Source organism: Periplaneta americana, chromosome 10 (genome assembly GCF_040183065.1).
Source record: "Periplaneta americana isolate PAMFEO1 chromosome 10, P.americana_PAMFEO1_priV1, whole genome shotgun sequence".
Classification (NCBI taxonomy): domain Eukaryota; kingdom Metazoa; phylum Arthropoda; class Insecta; order Blattodea; family Blattidae; genus Periplaneta; species Periplaneta americana.
The window spans coordinates 106771065-106798691 of NC_091126.1; the positions used below are offsets into that span (position 1 = coordinate 106771065).

General features: G+C 37.1%; 1 protein-coding gene across 1 annotated transcript in view; it reads right to left on the reverse strand.

Moving 5' to 3' along the window:
- The window catches only part of LOC138707733 (E3 ubiquitin-protein ligase Rnf220-like), a 137650-nt gene that overhangs the window by 29288 nt on the left and 80735 nt on the right, over nt 1–27627 (reverse strand). Inside the window, exon 5 of the mRNA XM_069837598.1 lies at nt 15844–16030. Coding sequence (XP_069693699.1) covers nt 15844–16030 — 187 coding nt within the window. The remainder of the gene's footprint in view (nt 1–15843; nt 16031–27627) is intronic.

The window sequence follows — 27627 nt, forward strand, 5'->3', positions numbered from 1 at the left end:
GTGGAATCAAATGGGGATAGATACGGTACGTGGTATTCCTGTAACTCGGAAACGGGGATGAATATTGAAAAAAAAAATAGGTTTTTTTGTTGCAAATAAGATCCTGAATCACCTCCTTAAGCATTGACCTAACCTTTTGATACACCCTGTATTATATAAGTGAAACTTAATGATTACCACTTAACTAAAAAACCTGACATGCTAGGCAGCAATTCATTTAAGATTGGAGTCAAAGTCTCCACTTCAGTAAAACGCAGCAAAACCGATCTCATGCGTGGCACAACTGTTTTTATAATTCTTCCCCGCTTTTACGTTAGCCAAGTCCGTTTGCCTGGATTATTAGGGATATCTCTCTTCCTCTTCTAGGTTCATTATGCGGGAATCTTTACTATCTCCGTGAATCCACATTTTTGTGCGTGGTTCCCGACTTCTGTAGCTCTTTATGGGTGTCCACGGACGAAGTGATGTCGGATCCCACTCACTGTCCCTCCATGCATGTTCAGGTGTTGGGACTGGACCAGTGGTCATGTACAACCCTGCAGTGCACTTTTTTATTGGGTTATTTTACGACGCTGTATCAACATCTAGGTTATTTAGCGTCAGCACCGAAAGTTACCCAGCATTTGCTCGTATTGGGTTGAGAGAAAACCGAGGAAAAACTTTAACCAGGTAATTTGCCCCAACCGGGATTCGAACCCGGCCCACCTGGTTTCGCAGCCAGACACGCTGACCGTTACTCCACAGGTGTGGAGTGCAGTGCACTTACTAGGGCCCAGAGCTGTATAAGCACCACGCTATCATGCTCGCCGTGGCTGATATATCCTCCAGACATGTTACAGTTAAAAATTGGTCCCGCAATGTAATCATTATGGTTCGGATAACGTAGCTGTATCAGGATAGGCATCCTTAATCCATGCGTTTTGTTTAGAAACATTAACTAGTTGTCGCATGTCCCCCAGTCAGTCCACTGATGTTTTAGCTACGGGGTGGGGATCACTCTTACCTAGAGGTGGAGTTCTAGCTAGTGGAAGGGGTTAGTGTCAAGGTCCTATCCTATGCAGCTATACAGCTTATCCTGATACAACTACTTTAACAGAATGTTAGTAAACATTAATCAACCACAAGTCCCCTGAAGCCGGGTTGTCTTCGGATTTTGCGGCGAAGTGTGGAAGACATGAGCAGTTATTCTCGTGGTAGAAGCACAGATCTGAGACTTTCCTGTGATGTAAGTAGGTTGTGCCTTTGACTCAAGTGCGAACACAATGGTCTACCATCCAGGCAGCCTGCGTTCGATCCCCGGCCAGGTCGTGATGGAACTTGTGAGCAAAGCAGACATTACATAGGGTTTCTCTCGGGGAATCCCTTTATACTCTATAATTCCACCAACACTCTTCACCTCCCTCTCATTTTATTTGTCATCTTCAATATTAAAATTAGGCTGAGGTGAAGTCTTCAGGGTAGTGCGGGTTTCCGATGCTGATATACATAGGTAGAAATTGGGGTTCTGGGCTCCTGGAGGTAATTACGCATATCGTCTGCGAATGGGACCTGGATCTATCAGGGCTGAGGTAGGATGTTCCACCTGTCAGCGTCGGATTTAAGAAAGCCACCCAGGCTATCTGTCGGATTTGGACAACCATTGCATATATCGGACGCACAGTGGGTGAAGGCGAGCTTAATTTTAAGGAACCATCTCGGGTCCAACCCTCGAAAAGCCAAGCCAAGTGATTTACCCCTCGGCGTTAGGTTGTGTTGACTGGGGAATGGAACGTATCTTGAGTGAGGTGTGTTATTTGGAATAAAGTCTTTTTCTTCCGCCCACATCGATCGGTGGCAGGCTGGCGGCGACTGTTCCATAGGAGGTCCATGTCCGTGAGCGACAAACATTGTTTGCAGAACTTAAAAGGCGAACTCAAATACGTAATCAATCAAACACACCTTCTATAATTCAGTTAAGAATGACTAGCACGAGTGGTGTTAAACGACGCCCAGGGTCTGAATTGAAAGTATTAATTTTGTAAGGTAGGAAATGGGGTACAGTTTTGTATTTGTGGAAACGTTCTTACCACCGTTACAAAATTCTATTTAGCGGACCATTATAAAACACGCCATATTCGTCAGAGTGGAGATATCGTAGAAGTGGATCGTGAAGCCTTTCTAATGATATTCTTTATGGAATAGAAGCAAGTTTATTTAATCCTACGTATACCGTGATCATATTATGTATTACTTAATAATTTTCTTCTAGGAAAAAGACTTGTTTTTATTCTAATTTGTTTTTCAAAGAAGTGTTTATTTACTATATGTTCTTTGTAATTGCGTTAACATTTTTAGGTCCAGCTGAGTTATTTAAATTAACGAAAAATGTCTACAGTATAAATAATTCCATTGTTTTAAATATTAATGCTACTTGTTTATTTCACTTTGCTTGCAATACTGAAACAAGTCGTTAATCCTTAACACATTCTCACATGTTATTGTTCCACTTCGCTTGAGAACCGGTTCCAGTGCTTGAAATATGCACGCCGTTTGTCTTGCACAGTGCATGCAGGCAGTGCAGGAATCTGCACATTACTAATGTAGATGGTATGAGTGTGTATGTATGTATGTATGTATGTATGTATGTATGTATGTATGTATGTATGTATGTATGCTCAACAGGCCCACATCTGGTTGGAACCTCATAAATGACACCAATAAGGCATCATAACAACTAAGCCAGGAGATATTTTGACAGTGTGGTCAGTTCCTTCCAGCTAAATTGGATACATCGCTGACTAGGAACATAGTTCACTAATCAGATTTCTTCTCTCTCTCTCTCTATATATATATATATATATATATAGGATGTTTCAAAAATACGGGGCATAATTTCAGGTACGTATTTCCCACATGTAGACAATCAAAATAGTTCATTACAACATGTGTCCGGAAATGCTTTTTTTCCGAGTTATGGCCTTCACAACATTGAAATTCACCGGAACGTTTTTCTTTCCGCAGGTCGTTGCCGTCAAAGGAGACATTAAGAGGGCACTCTGACAGTTCATTCCGAGGCGAAGGTAACATTCAATATTGTGTAGGCGTTAGACTGTGCGACATGTATTCAAATCAAGAGCTGGCAGAGATACAATTCATGTACGGTAAGGCGGACGGCAATGCTGCGCTGGCTCGTCGTTTGTACCAGGAGAGGTACCCACAGTGACAATGTCCAAATCGGAAGACATTTGTACGTCTCTATTACCGTCTGTGCGAGTATGGAAAATTTAACTCTCCTGGTTTGGGAAGGGGACGACCAAGATCTACAACTCCAGAAGTACAGGAGGAGATTCTGGAGGCTGTGAACATGACTCCTTCTATCAGCACACGAAGGGTAGCGTTGCAAGTCAATGTTCCTCATACGACTGTCTGGAGACTGTTGAAAGAGTATCAATTGTATCCTTATCATTTGCAAAGTGTACAGGCCCTGTCACCAGCAGATTACCCTGCACGAGTTAGGTTCTGTCAGTGGTTCTTGCAGCAGTGTGGTGTAAATCCGAACTTTCCTGCCTCAGTATTATTTAGAGATGAAGAACTGTTCACACGAGATGGCATAACAAATTTCCACAATCAGCATGTATGGGCGTATGAAAACCCACGTGCAACTGTTTCATCTCATCACCAGGTGCGGTTCTCCCTCAACATGTGGGCCGGTATCATTGGTGATCGATTAGTTGGACCCCATGTACTTGTAAACAGACTTACGGGGCAGGCGTACACAAACTTCCTGGAAAACACCATACCTCATGTTTTAGAAGACACTCCACTGATCAATCGTCAACACATTCACTTCTTGCATGATGGCGCTCCTGCACACTTCAGTCGTACGGCTCGCCGGTACTTGGATCGAAGGTTTCCTGATCGATGGATAGGTAGAGGTGGCCCAATTGCTTGGCCTCCACGCTCACCTGATCTGAACCCTCTCGATTTCTAATTGTGGGGCCATTTAAAATCATTAGTTTATTCATCTCCGGATTCCTGATTTGGAATCCCTTCGGAATCGAATTGTGGCATGTTCTGAGGACCTTCGCAATACTCCTGGACTTTGGGATCGTGTTCGCAGGTCAATGAGACATCGATGTGAGGTCTGTATTCAAGCAGGAGGTGGACATTTTGAACATCTTCTGTAATATCAACGACCTGCGGAAAGAAAAACGTTCCGGTGAATTTCAATGTTGTGAAGGCCATAACTCGGAAATGAAGCATTTCCGGACACATGTTGTAATGAACTATTTTGATTGTCTACATGTGGGAAATACATACCTGAAATTATGTCCCGTATTTTTTAAACACCCTGTATATATAATTTCTTCCCGAATAAGGTAAAGTACCCAAATAAGAGACAGGGCCCTAATAAGAGATACCTTGTTAACTTCTCCGGTATAATTTGCCATCTTTCGACAACTATGGTAAATCAATGTTTGTGCTTCTGAGGCATCGTGTTCTTTGTCTAATCTCAGTTGAAAGTAAGGAACGAAGCTGAGAGCAAGAAAAGTAATTTTTCATACTTCGAACTTTTTACTGGTTCTTGTTGAGGAAGAAAACAGCAGGCAATGTAAGCTACAACAAATTTATTATATTATTAATTTTATAAAATTACTAGCAAAATGTTGCATATACTAAGGTTGACTGATAATAAGGAAGATAATAACTTATGACCTTGGGTAGCAATTTCATTTTTATTTACTCCATTTGCTAATAAGAGATACCTAGGGGTCCTATTAAGAGATAGTATCTCTTATTTAGAACCCTTATTTGGTAATATTATGGTGCTCACCTTTGAGAGTTTACGAAAAGCGTTAATGCTTCTAGTCGTGTCAGTTTGTCTGCCAGCAACCACATAAGAACCAATGAAAGATTGATTGAACTATTAATTAAAATTAATTAGGTCAATCATTAATAAATTATCCATTGTCCTCAATTATTCATTACAAAAATTACTGATTGAAATTATCCAGTTATCATTATTAATGACTAAAATAAATTATTCTTTGAGGTGACAATAATATCAATAGCTAAAGTCAATTGAAATGAGCTAGTCCGACAATATTTAGCTTACTTCAAGATCAAAACATAAGTGCTTAATTTGCAAAATATTCTCTATACATTTCAAATAAAAATCTTGTGTAATTATTAAAACTATTAAATTTAATTGTGATTCCTATTTTCGAAAATTTCGTTCGACATGTGTAAATATCGCCACTACAGCCAGTGCCAGCGTTTGTGGCGCGTGTTCTTGGGTAAAAAGCCAGTCAGTGAGCAATTGTTGCCAGTGTAGCTGGGAACGGTAACACCCAACACGTCACGTAATCAATCTGCCAATCACAGTTGTCAGTCATGTTACCCATTGACTGCGTCAAAGGCAAGACACTTGCACTTTGCGTTTCTGGGATATGTCTTTGAGTACACTGACCAGTAAGGCCTACAGAAGCAGCAGCAACAGCAGCAGCGACAAACCCCACCTCAAGAGCCGTAAGCTTCAACCAGTGGGTAGTCGCATGTAAATTCATCCAGAGCAGGAAATGGAGCTATCATAATATCAGTTCTGAGCAGAAAAAAATGAGAGAGAGTTTAGATAAGGAAAATCAAAGAAAATACGGAGCTCGCAAGAAGTTATTCGAAAAACAACAAAAATCACAGAAAAACTCAGTCCAAGAAGCTTTGCTTGAGTTCGTCCAGTGATGAAGAATCCGATGTGGAAATGGAATTAATTAACTCTAGTGACTCGAAATATGGAGAAAATTATGATATTGGAGAGTGCTTATTTAGCACTAAATTTTTTTCAGAGGACACCAGGGCTCAGGGGGGAGAAATAGATTCATTGTTCAAAATGTCGTCGTTGGGCACCAGAAGACTGCAGGACTGATGATGAAACTTTCGTTTGTCCAACTTGCTCAATACAGCGAAATAAGAATTGTTTCAATTAAAGGGATCGGCAAAATAAGTGCAATCAACTTAAAATTAAAATATGGAGATCGAAATTTAATATTCTATCATTTTTCTTTCTCTAGCAAAATATTAGCGTTAGCAACAGTAGCCTAAAGAAGATTAGTACATTCATGTCCGATTTGACCGACTTTGTGTTCTTTTCGTAAGCCATCTAAATTTCACTTGGAAAAATTACAAATAAACAACAGAATTTCTGTTGAGAGGAGTTAGGTCACTGTTGCACTGTTCAATTTTAAAATATTCCTGAACTTATTAAAGTATCTACATGACTTCAAAATGTTATATATTGCTTCAATTTTGAGTCAAATGATGATAATTTTTGTCCATGTTCAAAAATAAATTTAAACAACACACGTATGAGTCATTCCACGTCAAATCGCACAAAATTATACAAATTTTGACCTTCATATTTCTGATTGCGTTTATATTTTTTTTACCAACTCTATGGGTCTAATAAACCAACACGTGTATTTTTATTTCCTCCTAAGTCCACATGTTTTTAAAATATTACATGTTAAAATTCGTTAAAAATGTCGCACATCGCAACATTTAAAGCGTCGTATTTCTGACGATATTGATGTTAACTATTTTTTGAAAAATGCATTTAAAAGCTTAAAGTACTGTCTTTTATTAAATATTTACTAACTAATTTTAATATAATTATTACAAATATTTTTTTATAATTCAATTTTTAAAACATATATATCAATGTGAAATAGCCCTACTAAAAATCTAAAAAAATGCCTACTAGGTGCACAGTATTCTTAATTATTCCAGAAAAAATCAGAATGGGATCTCCAATAGTTTAATGGAAATTTAATTACTTACGACACAATGTGTAGCGGTCGGCGCAGCAGCAGTGGACGGGAAGCGTTAAAGGGCGCTGGGAGGTTTATCGGAGCTGGATGATTGTCTGAACGTTGCAACATTACACCCAGTACGGTACAAGTCACTCGAGGAAAACACTGCTAATTTACTTATTATGAGATCTTCAAATAATTGCACATTATGCTTTTTAAATGTTTCTTTTCATTTACACTTTAAATTTTGATTCGCCAACCTTCTTTCTTGAAAGAAAATTGTTTTACTAAATCTTTAGTTTTTGACAACGGAATGAAAGAATGTAATTTTAATGTACCAGTTATTGGTTTTAGATTATGGTATCTGACCTGCAAATTTTCAGTGCGGTTTTTGTGCTTATTCAATGGACAAAATATAAATGACACGTTAGAAATATTTTTTGTGACCAATCAGTTTCTTTTGGTATTGTTATAGGATCTTGTATAGGCCAACTCTCGTGGCAAGTCTTTTAACAGTATCTCCAATCCCATTATACGGACCTTTACCATGCAACGTTGCAAAGAAGTGTCATTCAGCACTAATTCCATAACCGTCTTCATGTGAGAAATTATTTTTAAAATTCTTTTTTTTTTTTTTGTATTGTGAACTTTATCCATTGGAAAAGTAACTTAGATGATTTTTTTTTCATATCGTTGAATTCTTGCTTTAAGAAATTGATTGCTTCGGACTGAAAAAAGTGAAAGGGATCGGTGTCATGTTTCATGATTTCTGAGATGACAATACTTTTGTAACGAATTTCTGTATCTCCTTTGAAATATACTACGAAAGGATTTATTTATTTATTTATTTAAATATACAGAATAAAGAATATAATTGCAAACAAGAGAAATAAAAATAAAATAATACAATCAAAATAACAAAAAGGAGATACAGTAGTATTAACAAAATTTGAGACCGAATGAGCAGCGCTCGTGTTCGGTTGGAGTTCAGATATAATATTAATAGGCCTATAAGAGAATATAATATAAAATAAAATAGGAAGTAAAATTAAAATTTTATTGTATTGTGGCTTGGCATATGTTCCAATGCACACCTTGTATTGAATCTTGTATTACAAATGAATAATTTTCAGAAAAGTCTGCAATAACTATGTAATTTTAAGATTGTACATTTCTTTGCATTCCGTCAAAAATAAAATATGGCTGACTTTTGAAGGGATGACGATGCATCTTTTACATGAAAAACTTTACATGCTAGGGATCCTTTTACTTTTTGAAACTTTTCACGGGGGTATCGTTTTTGTTGTAGCTTTCTTTTCTTGATAGGGGATTCTATTGACATCAAACTCTTGTTTAATTCCTCAATATTAGTGATTTCTAGCACTGTATCCATAGAACTGTTAGAAGAAGAACTGGGATAATCACTTTCTCTGTCCGCACTTTCATTTGATTCATGTTTATTAATATCAAAAGAACTACCGGCTTCACATATAATTTCACCTGACCTATCCGGAAATTGATTGATTTTTACGGAACGAATCACATATTTGCACATTCAAAGACTGAGCTTTATCAATAAGTCGCGACTTACGCGTCTTAGTGTACTTTTCTTTTTAAAAGCGTGATTAGGAAGGTAAATGGATTTAAACAATTATATATTACGCGATCTTTACCATCACTCATGTTGTATAGAAGTCACGTCACTGCGTGAAATTCAAACCCAAACTGATTATTTCTCTCTTCTATATTTTGTCTCCTTCCATCTGTTTACTGCCATAAAGTTTACTGCGTTACCCAGCCTTGCTATCATCAAACACTTGGCTATATTACAGTATAATCATACAGCACTGTGAAGGGCTTCCCCTCTTAGCTGAGCTGACAATAATAAAATAACTTTAGATAAGATACGTACTGTTCCTTAAGGTATTAATCATTTGATGATTAGTATGGTGACATCAGATGCAACGGGGGATTTCGTAAAACTTTCCACGGGCAGCCTTCTAGCCTATGGCTGAAAGCAGTTCATTAGCTGGGCATCGCGAGCGCGTGCATGCCTCCGGAAAATAAATTGTTACAAATGTATGGGTGCCGATCCCATATTTATAAATGCAGTAGTTCACAGATAATACATCAGCGAACAAGTCTATTTTTTTCTTCAGATTTTTAACTTGGATATTTATTATATTAATTTTGCTTTGAAAAAGAAATTATTAAAAAAATAGGCCAAATTTTAAATGTATTTGTGATAGGCCTAAAGTAATAAAAAGTGTTGTATTTAGTCTTTCAAATGCGCAAAACCGCAAATCTCAATTATATGTAGACACAGAGTTCCAAGTGAGTTTATGTAACAGTGCGGGCATAATTTGCGTAACTTCAAATAGTCATAACTACACAGATAATAAATAATTGTGAAAATAAAACAATACGGGTCTCCTTATTTGATGTCTGGAATTCATGAAAAAAAATTCGACCATTTCCGAGAAGGTCGTGTTTTAGTGCTGTGCGATTTGACGTGGAATGGCTCGTGTCTCTTATTTGGAACCAATTTTCAAAACATCAGTATTTCCCAGTTCTAATTTTTTTATAATTTAAAGTAATAATAAAAACTGACTAAAATTTGTATTGTCAATTCTAAAAATAGACGAAATGCTGTATGTATTCCACTCATTGAGATTAAAAATGTCTATTCCCATCCTCATTTATAAGCAGTTAAAAAAAGTGTCTCTTATTTGGGTACTTTACCTTACAGTCTTGTCGGATACGAATGATTTCCTGTCCGTGCTCATCTTCGGAACTCGATATGATGGTTTCACATTTGGCAGTTCGAACATATCGTCGTTGTTCTTGCAATAACTACTATGTGCAAAATATAGAATTTTTCAGAAGGGAGAAAAAACCCATTTATTCATCCTATGGCACCCGTACATAGGGGATTGCGAATTCTTACATTTTCCAAACAAAGAAATATAATTACGTGTAGGAGATTTTATTATTTGCTATAACACTATTTAAGTTATTTAATAGTGCAAAAATCTGAAAATCGATAAATGTGTCACATGGGAGTTATTGCAGGAACAACGACGATATGCAGAAACGTTGCTCAAACAGTATCGTCTGTGCTGCAAAGCGCGGCAAGAGTGATCACGGTGGCGCTCCATGTCCCCACGTTGAGCAATGCGTTGTGTTGGGGACCACACTTCCAACTGAACGGAATGCCCAAGATACTGCATACTTTCTACTGGCTTTCAGAGAACCCGGAGGTTCGTTGCAGTTTTCACATAAACCCGCCTCGGTCCCTATCCTGAGCAAGATTATTTCAGTCCCTACCATCATATCCCACCTCTCTCACATCCATTTTAATATTATCCTCCCATCTACGTCTCGGCTTCCTCAAAAGTTTTTTTTTTCTCAGGTCTTCCAAATAACATTCTATATGCATTTCTGGATTCGGCCTTACGTGCTACATGTCCTGCCCATCTCAAACACCTGGAATTAATGTTCCTAATTATTATGTTAGGTGAAGAAAACAATGTGTACAATTCTGCGTTGTGTAACTTTCTCCATTCTCCTGTAACTTCATCCCTCTTAGTCCCAAATATTTTCCTAAGCACCTCATTCTCGAACACCATTAACCTCTGTTCCCCTCTCAAATTCAGAGTCCGAGTTTCATAGCCTTACAGAACAACCGGTAATATAACTGTTTTATAAAGTCTTACTTTCAATATTTTTGAAAGCAGATTGGATGACAAAAGTTTCTCAACCGAATAATAGCAGGCATTTCCCACATTTATTCTGTGTTTAATATCCTTCCGAGTATCATTTATATTTCTTACTGTTGTTGCAAGATATTTGAATTTTTCCTCCTTTTCAAAGGATAAATTTCCAATTTGTATATTTCCATATATATATATATATATATATATATATATATATATATATATATATTGTGATTTACTTCCAAACCTATCTCCTTGCTTGCTTCAAGCAAAACTCCCTTATATTCCCTAATCGTTTATGGATTTTCTCTTAACATATTCACGTCATCCGCATAGACAAGAAGCTGATGTAACGCTTTCAATTCCAAACCCTCTCTGTTATCCTGCACTTTTCTAATGGCGTATTCTAGAGCAAAGTTAAAAAGTAAAGGTGAAAGTGCATCTCCATGCTTTAGCCCGCAGTGAATTGTAAAAGCGTCAGACAGAATCTGGCCCATACGAACTCTGATGTACCTTTCACTGAGACTCTTTTTAAATAATCGAACTAGTTTCTTGGGAATACCAAATCCAATAAGAGCATTAAATATATAACATCTCTCTTAACCGAGTCATATGTCTGTTTGAAATCTATTAATAACTGAGGTACTGTACCCTTACCCTCCCACTTTTTCTCCAATATCTGTCGAATATAAAAAATCTGATCAATAGTCGATCTGTTGATAATCCCCAATAGTTAATCTTCTATCGCGATTTCGACTTCAGAAGTGTGGGTATGGCCAAGGTGTATTGAAGAAAATTATATTCTTGTACACTCGAATATTACAAAATTTTGTACGACGTCATTAAAAGTATATTTCTCGAAAGTTACCATAGTTAGTCTTTTCCTCCTTCTCAACAATAGGTACGATTGTGGATTCCTTCCATTGTTCTGACACAATTTCCTTTTCCCAAATAGAACGTACAAGCTTATAAATTTCGCTAACAATGTGTTTCCACCCTCTTGTATTAGTTCTGCTGGAATTTGATCGATTAGTATAAACTTGTACTTTTTCAGCTCTTCTATCGCAATTTCGACTTCAGAAGTGTGAGTATGCCCAAGGTATATTGAAGAAAAATAATATTCATATACACTCGAATTAGGAAAATATTACTTCCTTCGAAGCGCGTAAGCGGTATCATGAGGACAAGAATAAGAAAGAACCTAAAGCGTCATTTACATAAGTGTAGCAAAACGTAATACAAGGTAACAACACTTCTGGGTAGAATGTGAATCTCCACAACCTTAAGACCAAGCAATCTAAAACTTCGTGTAGAGTCTTTAAGAAATAAAAAATAATCCAGTGAAGCCACCGTAAGTCAAGTCTTCGTATTTACCAAAAATACAGTGGAATTTGAGCGGTGTACGCAGTCAATATGCAGGGCTCCAACATCTAACTTAACATGAGAAACCTGCTATTCTGTGTCTTCAGGAAACACACCTCCAATCCAAAAAATTCTCTGAGCATTCACAGATAATAAGTCCACCGGTATGATCATTCCGTTGGTCTACGACGGAATGGAAGTTGTGCTATCCTGGTCAGATATAATATATTTTCTTTGGTCATAGTGTAAAATACTATCATCAGCGCATAGCCATGCGAATAGACCTTCCCACCATTCAGTTTTCAATAGTCTGTCTGTCCATGTACGTGTACATTACGAGTAGCTAAATAACATTGAAATTATTTTAGCTCAGGTTCCCGTCCCATATTTCTTATGGGAAACGTTATGCTTTTATCACTCTAATTTCGACGACAGAGAAAGAATAGCAAAAGTATGCAGTCTGTAATATCTAAGTTGTGAGCGGTGTGTTGTAATGGGCCTATTTTTAGTATTATTTGGTTATTTAACGACACTGTACCAACTACTACGTTATTTAGCATCCGGTGACTCTGATGACATTATAACCATGTAGTCTGGACGTAGTCGTTTTTCACCGTAGTTGGAATGATCACTTATGTTTTTCGCCACTTTCAGTGACAATCTGCATATTTGATTAATCTGTCATCATTGGGTTGGTTTGACACTAAATCGAAATAAAATAAATCACTAATTTCACTAGGGTAAGTACAAATGTGGAATTCCAAAATATAGTTCAATATTAAAATGATATTCACTTATATTCACAAATTAAAAATTGTAAGATTCAGTTATGCTCTTCTTTCTTCTACATTGTGAGTTTATCGACTGGCAATTGGTAATGCTTGCGGCAGCCATATCCTTATAAACATGGAATCAAATAGGCTTGTTCATTAAATGACAAGCGTTGACTATGAGCAATGTTTGCAGCACATCGTGACGTCATTTTGGACATCCCTAATATTTATAAAAATAACAGTGGGAGCGTAGATCGAATGTCTTTTATCAAGATGAGAAACGAAACCGTACAAGGCGAAAAACGACTGACAGCGGTGAAAAATGTCTACGCCGGGCCGGTGTAGCCTATTTCGTAATTTAGCTTCACACAGCAAATCTTCCCTGCTGAGTATGTACAATAGAATCTGGGATAAAGGGATTTTTCGAACAGATTGGTGGTCTACCAATGTAATCTCTACCTCTTTAAGTATCACATTAGCACTACGATTACTGTACATGTAGACTTCGTTATAATGAATTTTATGAAAGTTTCCTAGTTGTCCGATAGTCTTCAGTACTGTTCCTTTCTTTGATACTGTCCTTAACTTGTTTCTATTTAGTAAATCTGTTCTATCGAATTGAACTGCTGGAAGCCTAATAATATCAAATCCATTTTCCCATGTAGTTTCATAAATGACATACGTTTGCTAAAGAAGTTTGTGTCGTTTTATTAGTTCGCATAATTCTGACTTGAGGATTCCATCTCGGAATATTGCGTTCTTTTGTAGAAGTCACGAAATCATTTCAATTTCCATGGAAGCCACTGTAGGGCAATTTACTCCCTTGGGCAGAGTGACAGGAAGTGTTGTCCATTTCAGTTACAGCTCCCTTCGGGCAATACGGAGGGACTTGTCCACAAAAATATTCTCTGAATGTCTCTCCATGTACATGATCGTGATAATCGGCGTTCCCAAACCCGTTTTCATTACAAGTGTGGGTTACAATTTATCTGAAAGGAAGCGTAGAAATGTGCCAGGAGTATCATAAGTCAAATTCTTGTTGCTCGAAATGTTTACATTAATCCAGGGCTCATCTAAGTGTAGAATGGGTGTCTCTTCATTTTGCTTTACTACGTCTGAAGAATTAATGTTATAATTTCCGAACTCTCCATAACTTTCTATAATGTCTCCTACTACTGAGACGATGATACCTTATAAAAGTCTTCTCAACAACGATTATGACCACCTTAACTTCGTACATTCCCGAACATGTGGCAAAAATTTCTTTAACGTTGGAACACTTTTGGAGTTGAGAAAAACCCTCACAATTTTTATTGTCTTCATCGAAATCGTGAGAAACGGTCACTCTATTTATAACATCGATTTATTTCGTAAAAGTTTAAAGTTTTTCGTTTTTTTTTTTTTCTAGAGACCACCTTGAGACGGTTTTCTGATACACAGGAACTGCAACTGCCACATGTCGAGTAAAAGCAAAACATTTGCTTTCCCCCTTTTAGAGCATTCTCGCAAATTTTGTGTAATCTTACTACTCTGGGTTTTCAGTGTTTTGTCTTTCAGATCCCCTGCATTCTTTCACCATTTCTCTTAAATAGCGTTTTTGTTCTCTTCAAGGATCCGTTTCGACCCTTTCGGATATCTTCCCATCTCGTCCTCAGTTAAACGACACTTCCTCCTTAGGGATTATAAAGTCTCACCATCTTCGGAAATCGGTCCACTTCCATCTTAAGGAGATGCTCTTTTCATTTATCTCTACAATCCTTTAACTTATCTTTCATTGAGAGTGTAGATATTCAGCTCTTATCATATGAAATCATTCCTGAATGTATTCTGTTTAGTTTATCCTTTAAAAACATTAGGAATCTCATATCTGCTACTTGTATTTGTTCTTCTGTGTTCCCGATTGTCTAATCTTCAGTGCCGTACAATAGAGAAGAGGCTGCCATAACTTCACAAATTTCAGATATATTTCTGAAATAGTGCATAATGATAACAAAACAATAAATGACTTTGCACAGCACAAAGACGCAAATTACTCTGTTTCTACAAGGCAACAGACCAACGGTTATACTGACAAATGAATGCTATTACGACAGAGATCTAAAGGTAAGCGTTCACTACATCGTATCGCACTCGTACGAATCGCACGCAACGGATGTTTTAAGTGCAGTGCGTTCACTCTAACGACTCTACCAAATAGTCTTATCGGATTCTCTATCAGCTGTTTAAAACATATGACATACGATATTGACATTGCTGAAAACAGAGGAGTTTTGAGGTTAGGTCTATTAACCATGAGTGTTAGCGAACAAGAATTTGTAATTGTTTCATGTTTCTTAATTGAAGAGGAAGAAACGAAAGAGATATGGGTTACACAATATAATATGTAAGAAACGACTTAATTACTGTAATGAGAATGTTTCAAATTATATAATTCTTCGCAGTTTTTCTACAAGCGAAATAAGTTTTCCGTCTGTCATTTTGGCGCGAAACTGAATATGGCACAACATAATAGTAACAGTTGGGCAATTAAAATTGATTTATTAAAGAAGGCCATGATCGCACGCATCGGAAAAGTTGCTCATCCGAGAAACGTGGACGGATTTACCGAGAGCCGATGCGTGCTATACGATGTAGTGAACGTGGTTACATAACAATTACTGCAAGAATTGTCTTTTTCCGATCCGTGCGATTCGTCAGATGAATGCGATACGATGTAATGAACGCTTACCTTAAGACAGAACCGTCCTGTTGATCAATTTTATTACAGTCACGTATCACTTGGAACACAAAAGATCACGGGACAAGGTGTCCGATAGACACATTAATATAATTACAGTTTTAAGAGATGTCGATAGAGGAAGGGGAAAAGCGAAAGACCGACCAGAAGACAGATCGAAAGTTAGAACAACAAATATAGACTACCATTAAAATAATATTCGTGAAGAAAGGAAAAAAAAAAAATTAGATGCCTAAAGAAAAGAAGTCATGGTTTGCACATAACTTTAAATCCTTCACTGTTACGTACACTGTAGCCAGTTAATAAAATATCACACATGCTTATTTCGTCATATGTTAATGGACTTTATAAAAGAACGAAACAAGTTGAAAATTCATCTTGCATTAAGTATCAGAAAATTGATACAGTTACATTCAATCGACTGATTCCAAGTCTAAACTCAACATTAATATCTAGTGCTGTGACAATACCTAATAATCGCCTCTCGTAGAGCTTCACGTTCCTTCTCCTCTCTAGGACCTTCAGCAGTAGTGATGATGACATCGGCCTCGGAGTATTGCGGAGGTCCATAGGTTGTGGAGTCGTCGCCGTCAACCACTAGGTCGGCTTCTTCCTCCACAGGACTGGGACGGCTGCTCGAAGTGGCCATGCCCGTAGCTGTAAATTCGAAGCACGAAAAACCTCTACTTCATTTCCATATAACATATAGTAAAATAATGTGATTATTTCACTAGGAAACAATGGTTCTTAGGTAAAAAAGAAAGAATGTTATTTGTACTGAAACCGATGCCCTGAATTCGAATATAATTTCATTTCTTTTACTTATCACGTCTAGTTTTGCCGCAATTTCATAATTATGTGCCGAAGCGTCGTATTCACTACAATTAAGCCGAGGTACCCCTTCGCTTATCTCACTATATATCCACAACCAACATAATATAAATATTTTTGTTGCTCATCTTATCGTCAGCACAGTTTGTCTGTACTTTCTGTCTGCTATTTATCTCAGATTGATGTTCCACTTTTTTCACTTTGCCCGGAATTTTTTGTTTACAAAACACCTAATATAGAGTTTCTACATTTTCATAGTTGAACAGTTGAATTACGTCTTTGAACCAGTAGCGGCTGGTGACCGAAGTCCTCGGTGAGGCCTGTAGTAAGTAGTTTAAGCAGGCTACCTTCGGTACAAAATGTTTATTATTGATGATACTTTATTAAGATTGAGATTATTACTATATTATTATTATTATTATTATTATTATTATTATTATTATTATTATTATTGTCATTATTGAAAAAGAATAACATGTCAATCATCAAATAAGTTGCTATGCTGCGAGTTGAATTCAGTAGGCTTAACTATTTAATTTTTATAAAGCAACGTATATTATGCTCAACTGAAGAAGCATTTGTTGAAATTCCCCTGGAAATATTTTTCATATCGCTGAAGTTTCAGTAGACACACTTCTCTCTGTTCTCTCTTTTTTTGTTTGTCTTTGTTTTGTTTTTTGACAGCAACAAGCACGACCAACAGAAAAGTTTATTTCGCAGCACATTACCAAAGACCCATTTATGTCACTCACACCAGGGTGCATTGAAAGCTCGCGTTTTAAGATTACCTTCCTGAAAAATTGTCAGCGATGGCGTAGATCTGTCTTAATTTAAAACTTTCCTTTCTCAATATTATTTGCTACCGATAACGATACTCTAACAATGAGTTTATTACAATTATCATAATTATTTCTCGCATTTCCCCCCCCCCCGATTTGTATTTTCCCGAAACACATAACCACAGTGGACCACACGATTCATTACTGTTATTCTCATCCCAAGCGACACTTGAGACCGGCATTGACAAAAGACCGGGTTCTGAATGGGAGAAATGAAGGTTGATGGGTGGGGGAATACCTGCTAGGCCACGAGGCCACAAGAAAAATGTGCCTCAGTTTCAGCTTTCCGAGTGCAACCTTAAAAGCCGTGAAAACATACGAAATGAAGAAGCCAGACCCGGCACGAGCGATCCTGGCCTCAGGAACAAATTTTACTGCAAGACAGGTCTATCTACATCACAAAGTCTTCTACTTCTACAACTCTATACGCTTCATTTAAATAACAAATATATGTTATATACGACTAAAAGCCACTAAAATTTTGAGTTTAAGGAAGCAATGTGACTGAGGTCCGGCCTCACTTGCCTCAGCCAATCAGCCACCACTGCTTTGAACACGTGCGAATATTGTTAGTCGTGTATCGTAATGATGTCAATATAAAAACTAAGTTCTTAGGCGTATTGTGTTCGCATGATTACATTTAAAGATGTGTAAAACTTTGTCGCTTTACGGAAGGCTCGCCTCAGTTAACATGCACTCAATCTGTTATAGAATCGTAGTGTAAAAGCGTGATTATAAATCTTAACGTGGCTGGTATATCAGGATTGCGTAGGAGACAGTGTGTACAAAATCCTCAGAAGTTTTGCTATATTTGTGGCTGTTATATTATGTTCGCTGGAAAGGTATGTAAAATAGATTCGTTTGTAAAGAAGCTATATTTTACATGCTTCTAAGTCAACGTTGGTGATATGGATACATCATTTTGAGTCTCATAGTGCATTTGAAGAAGGATTACTTTATTGGTACGCAGGAAAACGGAAAGCAATGCCATTTCCCTTACCAATGATATGGAGTGAGCTGAAGAATAATTATGATGACTGTTATGTATAACTCAGTGTTACTGGTTACAAGAAAAACTAGAAATCTATTAAGTATCCAAATCTCCAAGAGGCTTTGAGGTCTGTTCTTCATGGGTCCCACTTACCTGTACCTATACTACCAGCAAACTTGAGAGACAGTGAATCTGAAAGCAGCCGTTGAGATGATGTGTTCCAGTGCAGAAAAATTTAGTAATTCACCGAAAAAATTTACTAAACCCGAGCTGAATGATTTGGTAAAGGAGTTAGAACTCACCGAAAAGAAAAGTGAATTATTAGCCTCACGCCTACATGAGAATAACATGTTGGCAGCTGGAGTAACATGTTCGTGGTACAGAAATTCTGTACCTACACCACCAGCAAACTTGAGGGACAGTGAATCTGAAAGCAGTTCCCCGAATGCAGCCGCTGTTCCAGTTCAGAAGAATTTGATAATTCACCGAAAAAGTTTACCAAACCGGAGCTGAATGATTTGGTAAAGGAGTTAGGACACACCAAAAAGAAAAGTGAATTATTAGGCTCAAGGCTGCATGAGAATAACATGTTGGCAGCTGGAGTAACATTTTCGTGGTACAGAAATCGTGAAAAAGTTTTCCGAAATTATTATGCAAGGGAAGATAGACTAGTATACTGTACTGATGTGAGAAATCTTTTAAAACAATTTTTGGGAGAGGAGGTAGCCCATATCAGCTCAACAGTTGGAGGCTCTTTATTGGCTCTTCGAAAATTATACGTAAGACGGTTTTACCTCATAACGGCGGACATACCACTTCACATTCTATAGTCCTACCGGAATCATATGAAACACTAAGTTTGGTTCTTGAGAAAATGGAATATCCTGAGAATGAGTGGCTTCCTGTGCGAGTGGAATAGCAGATACTGGCCTGAAATAAAGCAACTAACACCATAGATGAACATATTTAAAATGTGAGTCTTGTTGCTCGTGAGAAAATAGTATTCCTTCCAATATATATAGGCCTACAGCTGGAAATTAAGAAGTAGTTCGTCAACGAACTACATAAAAATCTTCCTTGTTTTTAGTATTTATGGAGGAAGTTTTCTAAACTGTGAGAAGCTAAAGTCAGGGAGGGAATATTTCATAGTCCACAAATTCGCAAGCTAATGATGGTAAATTTCAACAGTGCAACAGAACAACGATGCTCTATTTCCGCCGATATTGTGGGCAGACACACTACCTACTGTTCCTAGTATTATTAACGGCGCCGAAAATTTCCGTCGTTATTTTAATACAAATATATACGCATCGAAACTAGAGGGGCTGGGTGCAAGAAGGGCCTTTTAGAGGATATGCCCTCTTTGAGTAAAACGTTTTATTGCGTTCTCTGATCTGTTATGCATATGATCACAAAGTTGTAGTTCAATACTGTGATCATAGAGGTCAGGAGAAACCAAAATGTAAAGGCGTGCATAGATCACATTTCTGTGCTCTGTTTCATCTGTCATGAACTCAAATAGGCACTGACGTTTCCTGCTGTAAAGTAGTTCCTTGAGGTTATGCTATACTAGTTTGGTGTTGTGCTCAGTCTGTGAATCGTTTTACTAATAATTTGGAAGAGTCATGAGTGCTACTACGAGATCCACAGCTTCTACGCACAGTGCGGCTGTTGTTGAAGAGAAGGGAAAGGGTTTGAAGAAGCGTGTGGATAAAAGTAAGTGGAAAAGGAATATAGCAAAAGTCAACCGAGCATCAGGTAAGCAATATGTTGCTACAACCGGCACAATCATAGCAAAGAAGAAGTTTCAACGAGTCCACAACTGCTGTAACAAACAATGTTGTAAACACGTAACTATTGGTGAATAGAAGTCTCTTTTCCACAACATTCTATCCATGGCTGATTAGGGGCAACAGGACATGTATCACGCGACAATATTAATCCCAGTAGAGCCGAAAGAACGCACATCAAAACCCAAGAATATTTCTAGGATTTTAACTGGAAATATGAAGTGATACATTTAGAACGTAAACATTCAGTTTGTAAGCAGTTTGTGGTAGAACTTTTCCAGTGCGGCCCTAAGAGATTGCGAACCATCCAGCAAAAGCTGTGTGCCTGGACATCATCTGTACTTGCTGATATGAGGGGAAAGCATTCTAATCGACCGAACAAGATTGCCTCTCATATTTGGGATTTAGTACAAGAACATTGGTCAATGCTTCCACACAAAACTACACACTATTATGCCGCCTCAACGTCGAGAAAATATTTTGATAATCCTGGTCTAAACGTCCGGGAATTATTCAATCTATTCTCCGAGTTTTTTCATGAAAAGACTGGACAGAGACTTCAGATTAAGTACGCAACATATCATCGATACTTTAGAGAAAACTCTGAGTTCTCATTCCGGCAGGCTCGCACGAATACTTGTGACTTCTGCGCTAAATGTGAGATTTTACTCAAAGAAAATTCGAACGACCCGTGCAAAGCTGACTACCAGATTCATAAGAACAATGTCAATGCATACACACAACTCAAAGACAGAATCATCAGTCTGACTCGTGGTGATGAAAGTGTTTTGATTTTTGAGTTTGATTATGGGCAGAATTTGCCGCTGCCGAAACTGACTGTCACATCCCAGTTTTATAAAAGGCTTTTATGGATGTTTGTAGTTAACGTTCATTGCCACAACGATGGTAGTAGTTCCCTTTACTAGTTTATAGAAAATCAGGCAAAAAAAGACCCGAACTCTGTATGCTCTTTTCTCTACGACGTTATTTCAAGGAAGTTACTAGACACACAAACAGTGAAGAAAATTTATTTCTTCTCAGACGCTGCCGGAGGCCAAAACAAGAACAGAACAGTGTTCCGGTTTAGTAGTTGGCTTTCCAAATCTTTACAAGTTGAGATAGAGCATATTTTTCCAGTAGGCGGCCATTCGTATTGTGTTTGCAACCGTAAGTTTGGACTCTACGGGAATGTGAAAAAAACGGCAAGAAAGACTTTGTACTCCTGAAGCATACCTAAAGATATTTTCTAGCTGTCGAAAAAATCCAAGTCCATTTGAAGTTCGAGAAGGTTCACGTCTCATCAAGGACTGGGGCACAGGTCTGAACACACTATTCAGAGCTCAGCCAACAAGCAAAACCAGTAAGTTTAAAACCCAAGAGAGTGTTCGGATAAAGTATTCTCATTTCGGCATGATGTCCGCATTCAAATCGTACGCAGGTGTCTTTGAGCCCTTCAAGTATTGACAAGACCACAAGCTGGAACTTCTAGACTTCGGAGAACTTCAAGCACCGTCCATCAAAAAGAGCAAGCTGGACGACCTAAGAGATCTTATAAAGTTCTTGTCAACTGAAGAAAGGGAGTAGTATGATAGGAACATTTTTATTTCTAGTACTCAAAATGGAGCCACTGAACATGACGACATAGATGTTGATTCAGACAGTGACTATCAAGATGAACATTTGTAATACTTGAACACACTAGTGTTTACAGTAACACACTCATTGTCTTTTGTTATTATTTGCTTAAGGCGCAGTGCTTGTATTTGTTTTCATAAGGCCACAAATTGTTAGAGAAGTTCCATATTTTCATTTGGTATAACGTATTAAAGGTTAAAATTATTACTTTGTATAGATTTATTCACAAAACTTCATGTTTACTGGTTTTAACGTGTTCTCTGCAAGAATGGCACATTCATGGTCCTTTGTTTTACTCGTTTTCAGTATTTTCCCTTTATATGAGGTACAAAATATGTTTGTAAGTAGTTACTAAAGACAACTATTTCCATATGGCATAAGCCTCGTTATTATCAAAGCTGATTCAAAAACATTATTACGGTTTGAATTTTCAACATCAATTTTCTCAAAACTTGCATTTGAGAGAAGTACCTTTCTTGCACCCAACCCCTCTCATTTGTAATAGACGCATTGCAATAAGTTCAGGGAGAAATATATCTAAAGCAAAATAAATGTAGTAGCTGAAGAAAAAATTCCCATCAGTGAAAAAAATTATAAAATATAACAATGTTTAACGAAGTGTAGAGAAAACAATATATCTATCACACGCAGGAAAATTTCTTAAGAGCGTTCGTTTCAAATTATTACTTGCAGCTATTTAATGTAGCTATTGAGCTTAGAAAATGTAGGGTAATAATATATATGTTTTGTGTAACTTATATTACTGGTCAACATATTTTATCCGCATCTGTGACATACCGATAGGCTATTTCACAGCCAGTGCTAAATCTGGTGAAGCAAGAAGAAAAAATGTTCTGATTTGAAAGTGCGCTTTTAAATTTTAGACAAAGGCAAGATGTGAGCGCCAAGAAATGCTGAAATGCGCTGTCTCAAGGGAGTATTAAGGGCGTGTAAGAATAGGGCATACTAGTATGGAGACGAAACAAGCAATACAAAATTATTTATGTTTGTTGTTTAGACAACTGCTCGAGGACAGGTCTGAACCTCACAAGTTATACCAACATGGCACCACTTATGAGGCAACTAGGCCAGGAGATAATGGGGCAGGGTGATCAGTTTCTTTCCCCCAATTATTTATAACAGAGAATTTTATGGAAGTATAAGTTCTCAACACCCAAAATGATTCTTATTTCAGAACGACTGTATGCTCTGCAACCAAAATCAGGAAATGGATTTGCTACATATTGCACACTGCATAGAGATTGACCTAAGTCCTGTCATTTCATATACTTTAGCTATTGGGTAAAATATACATAGTGAAAGTGACATGACTACAGATTGAAGAAGACAATATAAGACATTAAAGTAATAAAGAAATATTATGCGTTTTGATATTAAGTGTATGGTTAATTAGAAAGAAAATAAAATTATGCTAAAGTCTGTGTACAGCGCAACGCCGGCTCACCTACGAGAACACACACGCAATCTGTATAAATAGCAGAGTGATTCTATGTGAAATCATCAGATAGGCTGTGGCAGCATAATTTTATGAAAATTTATCCGATAGTAGATCACTATGAAATAGGAGAAATGACCAAATACTAGGGTCCTCAAATTTACCATTCTATAGATATTCACTGTTAAACAAGGGCATGTGAACTCTAACTTTTACTCTTCGTCGACTGCGTTATGATGAGAAAAAATTAATATCTCAATAACTATTAGAGATAATATATTCTTGAAATTTTCTGTGTGATTATATAACAAAGCAAGAAAAGTTTTGGTGTATTAATATTGTTTTCTGTCTCATTTTTTTTTTCGAAGGTACTCTATAGAAATAAATTAAATAGAATTCAAATATAACGCATATTTGTAAAGCTATAACTTCAGATGGGAAAAAGAAAACATATTGAAAGTTTATGACAGTGATCCTTGTAAATTTCCCAGTGTTTCGGTTTCATTCCAAAGTTACTGAATATTTAACAATGTTCTGCAATTGACAGTGTTTCTCTCACTACTAAACAGGAAACAAGGTATATTTACTGGAATGTTTATACTGTTGGCTACCCTGAATGTGTATATAATTGCATATTGTGAATATTTAGTAAAACTATTATCTTTCATCATCTTTTACCAAGAATTTGCTGCTTGAAAGACACAAGACACAAATTAAAGAAACACTAGATGCAGAAGAATTAGCTGATGAAGGCGCTGAAAAGTCTGAAATTGTACAGCTTGATGAGGACTACAAGAATCTAATTGAAAAAATCAAAATTAAGATATAGTCAGCTCAGAGTATTGTTTTAAATGCAAAGCATCTTTTCAGCCTTTTATTTTTGCTGGATGAGATATTTGGAATATGTCGAGCCCTTGCACTTAAGAATAAACAGTATTGATATCGTTGAGAAGAACCTGTAACAATTACTGAAATCCGTAACTTCTCATTACAGGCATACATGACAAAAAAAACAATTTCCTTGGTACCAAGGATTGGTCAGTGTCAAAGGTAGCTAAAGAATTGTCTGTTTCAAAATATGTTATTACAAAAGGAAGCACAATATGGCATTCTTTCTGATTTTCAGAAAAATGAAGGTCGTGCAATGCATGAAACTCTTGCAAATCAAGTAGACAGTTTTATGAGAATGATGAATATTCTAATTATGCATTGGTAAGAAGGACTATTTATCTTAAAAAATTCCAGAAACAAGACACAAAGAACATAAACAAACGTCAAAAGAGGCTATTATCATGTAATTTTCATGAGCTGTATGTTACATTTTGTGATAACTATTCCGTGATATCAATTGAGTTTTCTAAATTTACAGAATTACGACCCAAACAGTGTGTCATTTATGAAAATCTTGAACTTATGGCCAAATGGATACAACTGCCAAATGTTTTTAAACCGAAAACTTTACTTGAAAAAATGGTTTGCTCAACAGAATATGAGGACTACTGCTGCTTACGTGAATGTGAAGATTTTCTTGAACTAGAGTCTGTATGAGCACTGCTGCAGGTGCAAGACTGTTTACAAATGGAAGAAGTATGTTATAAAGAGTGGGTTACAGATCGTTCTACATTAATTAAAGTTGTTACCTCACGGGAAAAAGTTTATTGATGATATTGTGGGCAAGGTATGGACTCAGTATCCTCCTCACTGCTTTATTGTTAAACACCAAGCTAAATATTTAGAAGATAAGAAGAAAACCGTACAAAAACACGAATGCCTGGAAATTGTAGATTTTTAAGAAAACTACTCCTTTATGGCTACCACTGGTCCTACGATCAAGTGACACTTCATTCTATGGTGCTATATTTGCATACTAATAATAGCTCTTCGGTTCCTAAACTTGTATCTTTGTGTTTTATCAGTGACTGTCTCTCTCATGACAACTAACTTTTACACATTTCAAAATATACTGTTGAATTTGTCAAGCAATTAGACAGTACCATCAGAAAGATTATGTACTTCAGTGACGAAGTTGCTTCACAGTACAAAAACAGGAAAAATTTCGCAAATATTCTGAATCATGAAGAATATTTTGGTATTCGAGTTGCATGGAATTTATTTGCCACAAATCAGGGAAAAAAGTCCATGCGATGCCTTTGGCGAACAACGAAAGGCCTTGTGGCAAGGTGAGTCTTCAGCGACAATACCAGAACCAAATTATAACACCTCAACAATTTTTCAATTTATGTCTGGTAAGAAATAAGTGAACTCTCACAATTGTCATTACAGGAGTATTTTTAATTAATTATACTTATTCTTAACGAGAATTGAAATACTAGTGTGTAATAGTTATTTCTTATTACAGATTATAAAAACAGGCAACAATGTGTATTATTTGTTTAGTTATGAAGCTTAATGACTTACTTACGGCTTTTAAGGAACCCGGAGGTTCATTGCCGCCCTCACATAAGCCCGCCATCGGTCCTTATCTACTTATGAAGCTATAAAAAATTATTTGTAAACAATGATCCTTGTATGCCACCCGTACAAAAGCAGAAAACTACCATTTTATGTAGTATGAAAAGTTTACCGATACTCCTGTAAATCCTGGACAAACATGTTGAAAATTTGGAAAGTTCTTCAAATTATGAGTACACAATCATTAATTTTTTTTTTTAATTTCCTGATTTCCCAATCCATGTTCCAATCATTTATATTAAGCAACTTTTTATTGTAACAAATCGCAAATATTTAATTATTATAAAGATAAGACTTCAGTATTTTCACTCTATCTTTTATTAGATATGAGACTTGAGTATGGAATTAATTTCCTGAAAGTTTTATTTTATTATATACATTATTATCCGATATATGTATTTTTAATGTTTCTTGTGCGCAATTCCTACATAACTCAATCCATCTGCAGCCTAAATACTAATATGGCCGCATTTCTGAAACAGGTAAGCACAGAGTAGAAAAACCCAGGATTTATTCGTTATTCATACCTTACTTTAGTGGGATATGTAGCTAATCGGCGATGCATGCACTGGAGGGAGAAAGAAACTAGCCACCCTACCCCATTATATCATGACCTAGTTTCCTCATGAGTGATGCCTTATTGGTGTTACTTATGAGGTTCAAACCTGCTTCGGACAGTTAACTAAAAAACAATATACCATATTACACATAGGCCTACTTAAAATATCATCGAAATATAAAAATAGATCGTCACGAGTATTTTGATAACTCTGATGATTTCACATACAACTAAGCAGCGTTTCAGTTCTTAGTCATTCCAGTAGGGTTGTCAGACTCCTTAAAGGTAGGAAATAAAGGTACGGGTTGATTTTTTTATTTATTTTGCAAGAAAACCGCCCATTTTATTGAAAAAAAAACTGCTAAGGAATAAATCATTTCCTATCAGTGTCTCTAATGATAAAAGTAAAAACAGAATAGTGGGATAGTAACTAGCCAATCGAGTAACATTATTGACGTTTAGGGAAAATTATTATTTTTTTGGAGAAAAGTATTAATTTGGGATTAAAATGGTATTAGAAATTTTGTTGTACTCGTACTCTATCCAAGGAATAAGCTACTAAAATCTGCAGAGATATATTAAGTCCAATCTACAGGGTGTTTAAAAAATACGGGGCATAATTTGAGGTATGTATTTCCCACATGTAGACAATCAAAATAGTTAATTACAACATGTGTTCGGAAATGCTTTATTTCCGAGTTATGGCCTTCACAACATTGAAATTCACCGGAACGTTTTTCTTTCCGCAGGTCGTTGCCGTCAAAGGAGACATTAAGAGGGCACTCTGACAGTTCATTCCGAGGCGAAGGTTACATTCAATGTTGTGTAAGCGTTAAGACTGTGCGACATGTACTCAAATCAAGAGCTGGCAGAGATACACTTCATGTACGGTAAGGCGGACGGCAATGCTGCGCTGGCTCGTCGTTTGTACCAGAAGAGATACCCACAGCGACAATATCCAGATCGGAAGACATTTGTACGTCTCCATTACCGTCTGTGCGAGTATGGAAAATTTAACTCTCCTGGTTTGGGAAGGGGACGACCAAGATCTACAACTCCAGAAGTACAGGAGGAGATTCTGGAGGCTGTGAACATGACTCCTTCTATCAGCACACGAAGGGTAGCGTTGCAAGTCAATGTTCCTCATACGACTGTCTGGAGACTGTTGAAAAGTATCAATTGTATCCTTATCATTTGCAAAGTGTACAGGCCCTATCACCAGCAGATTACCCTGCACGAGCTAGGTTCTGTCAGTTGTTCTTGCAGCAGTGTGGTGTAAATCCGAACTTTCCTGCCTCAGTATTATTTAAAGATGAAGAACAGTTCACACGAGATGGCATAAGAAATTTCCACAATCAGCATGTATGGGCGTATGAAAACCCACGTGCAACTGTTCCATCTCATCACCAGGTGCGGTTCTCCCTCAACATGTCGGCCGGTATCATTGGTGATCGATTAGTTGGACCCCATGTACTTGTAAACAGACTTACGGGGCAGGCGTACACAAACTTCCTGGAAAACACCATACCTCATGTTTTAGAAGACACTCCACTGATCAATCGTCAACACATTCACTTCTTGCATGATGGCGCTCCTGCACACTTCAGTCGTACGGCTCGCCGGTACTTGGATCGAAGGTTTCCTGATCGATGGATAGGTAGAGGTGGCCCAATTGCTTGGC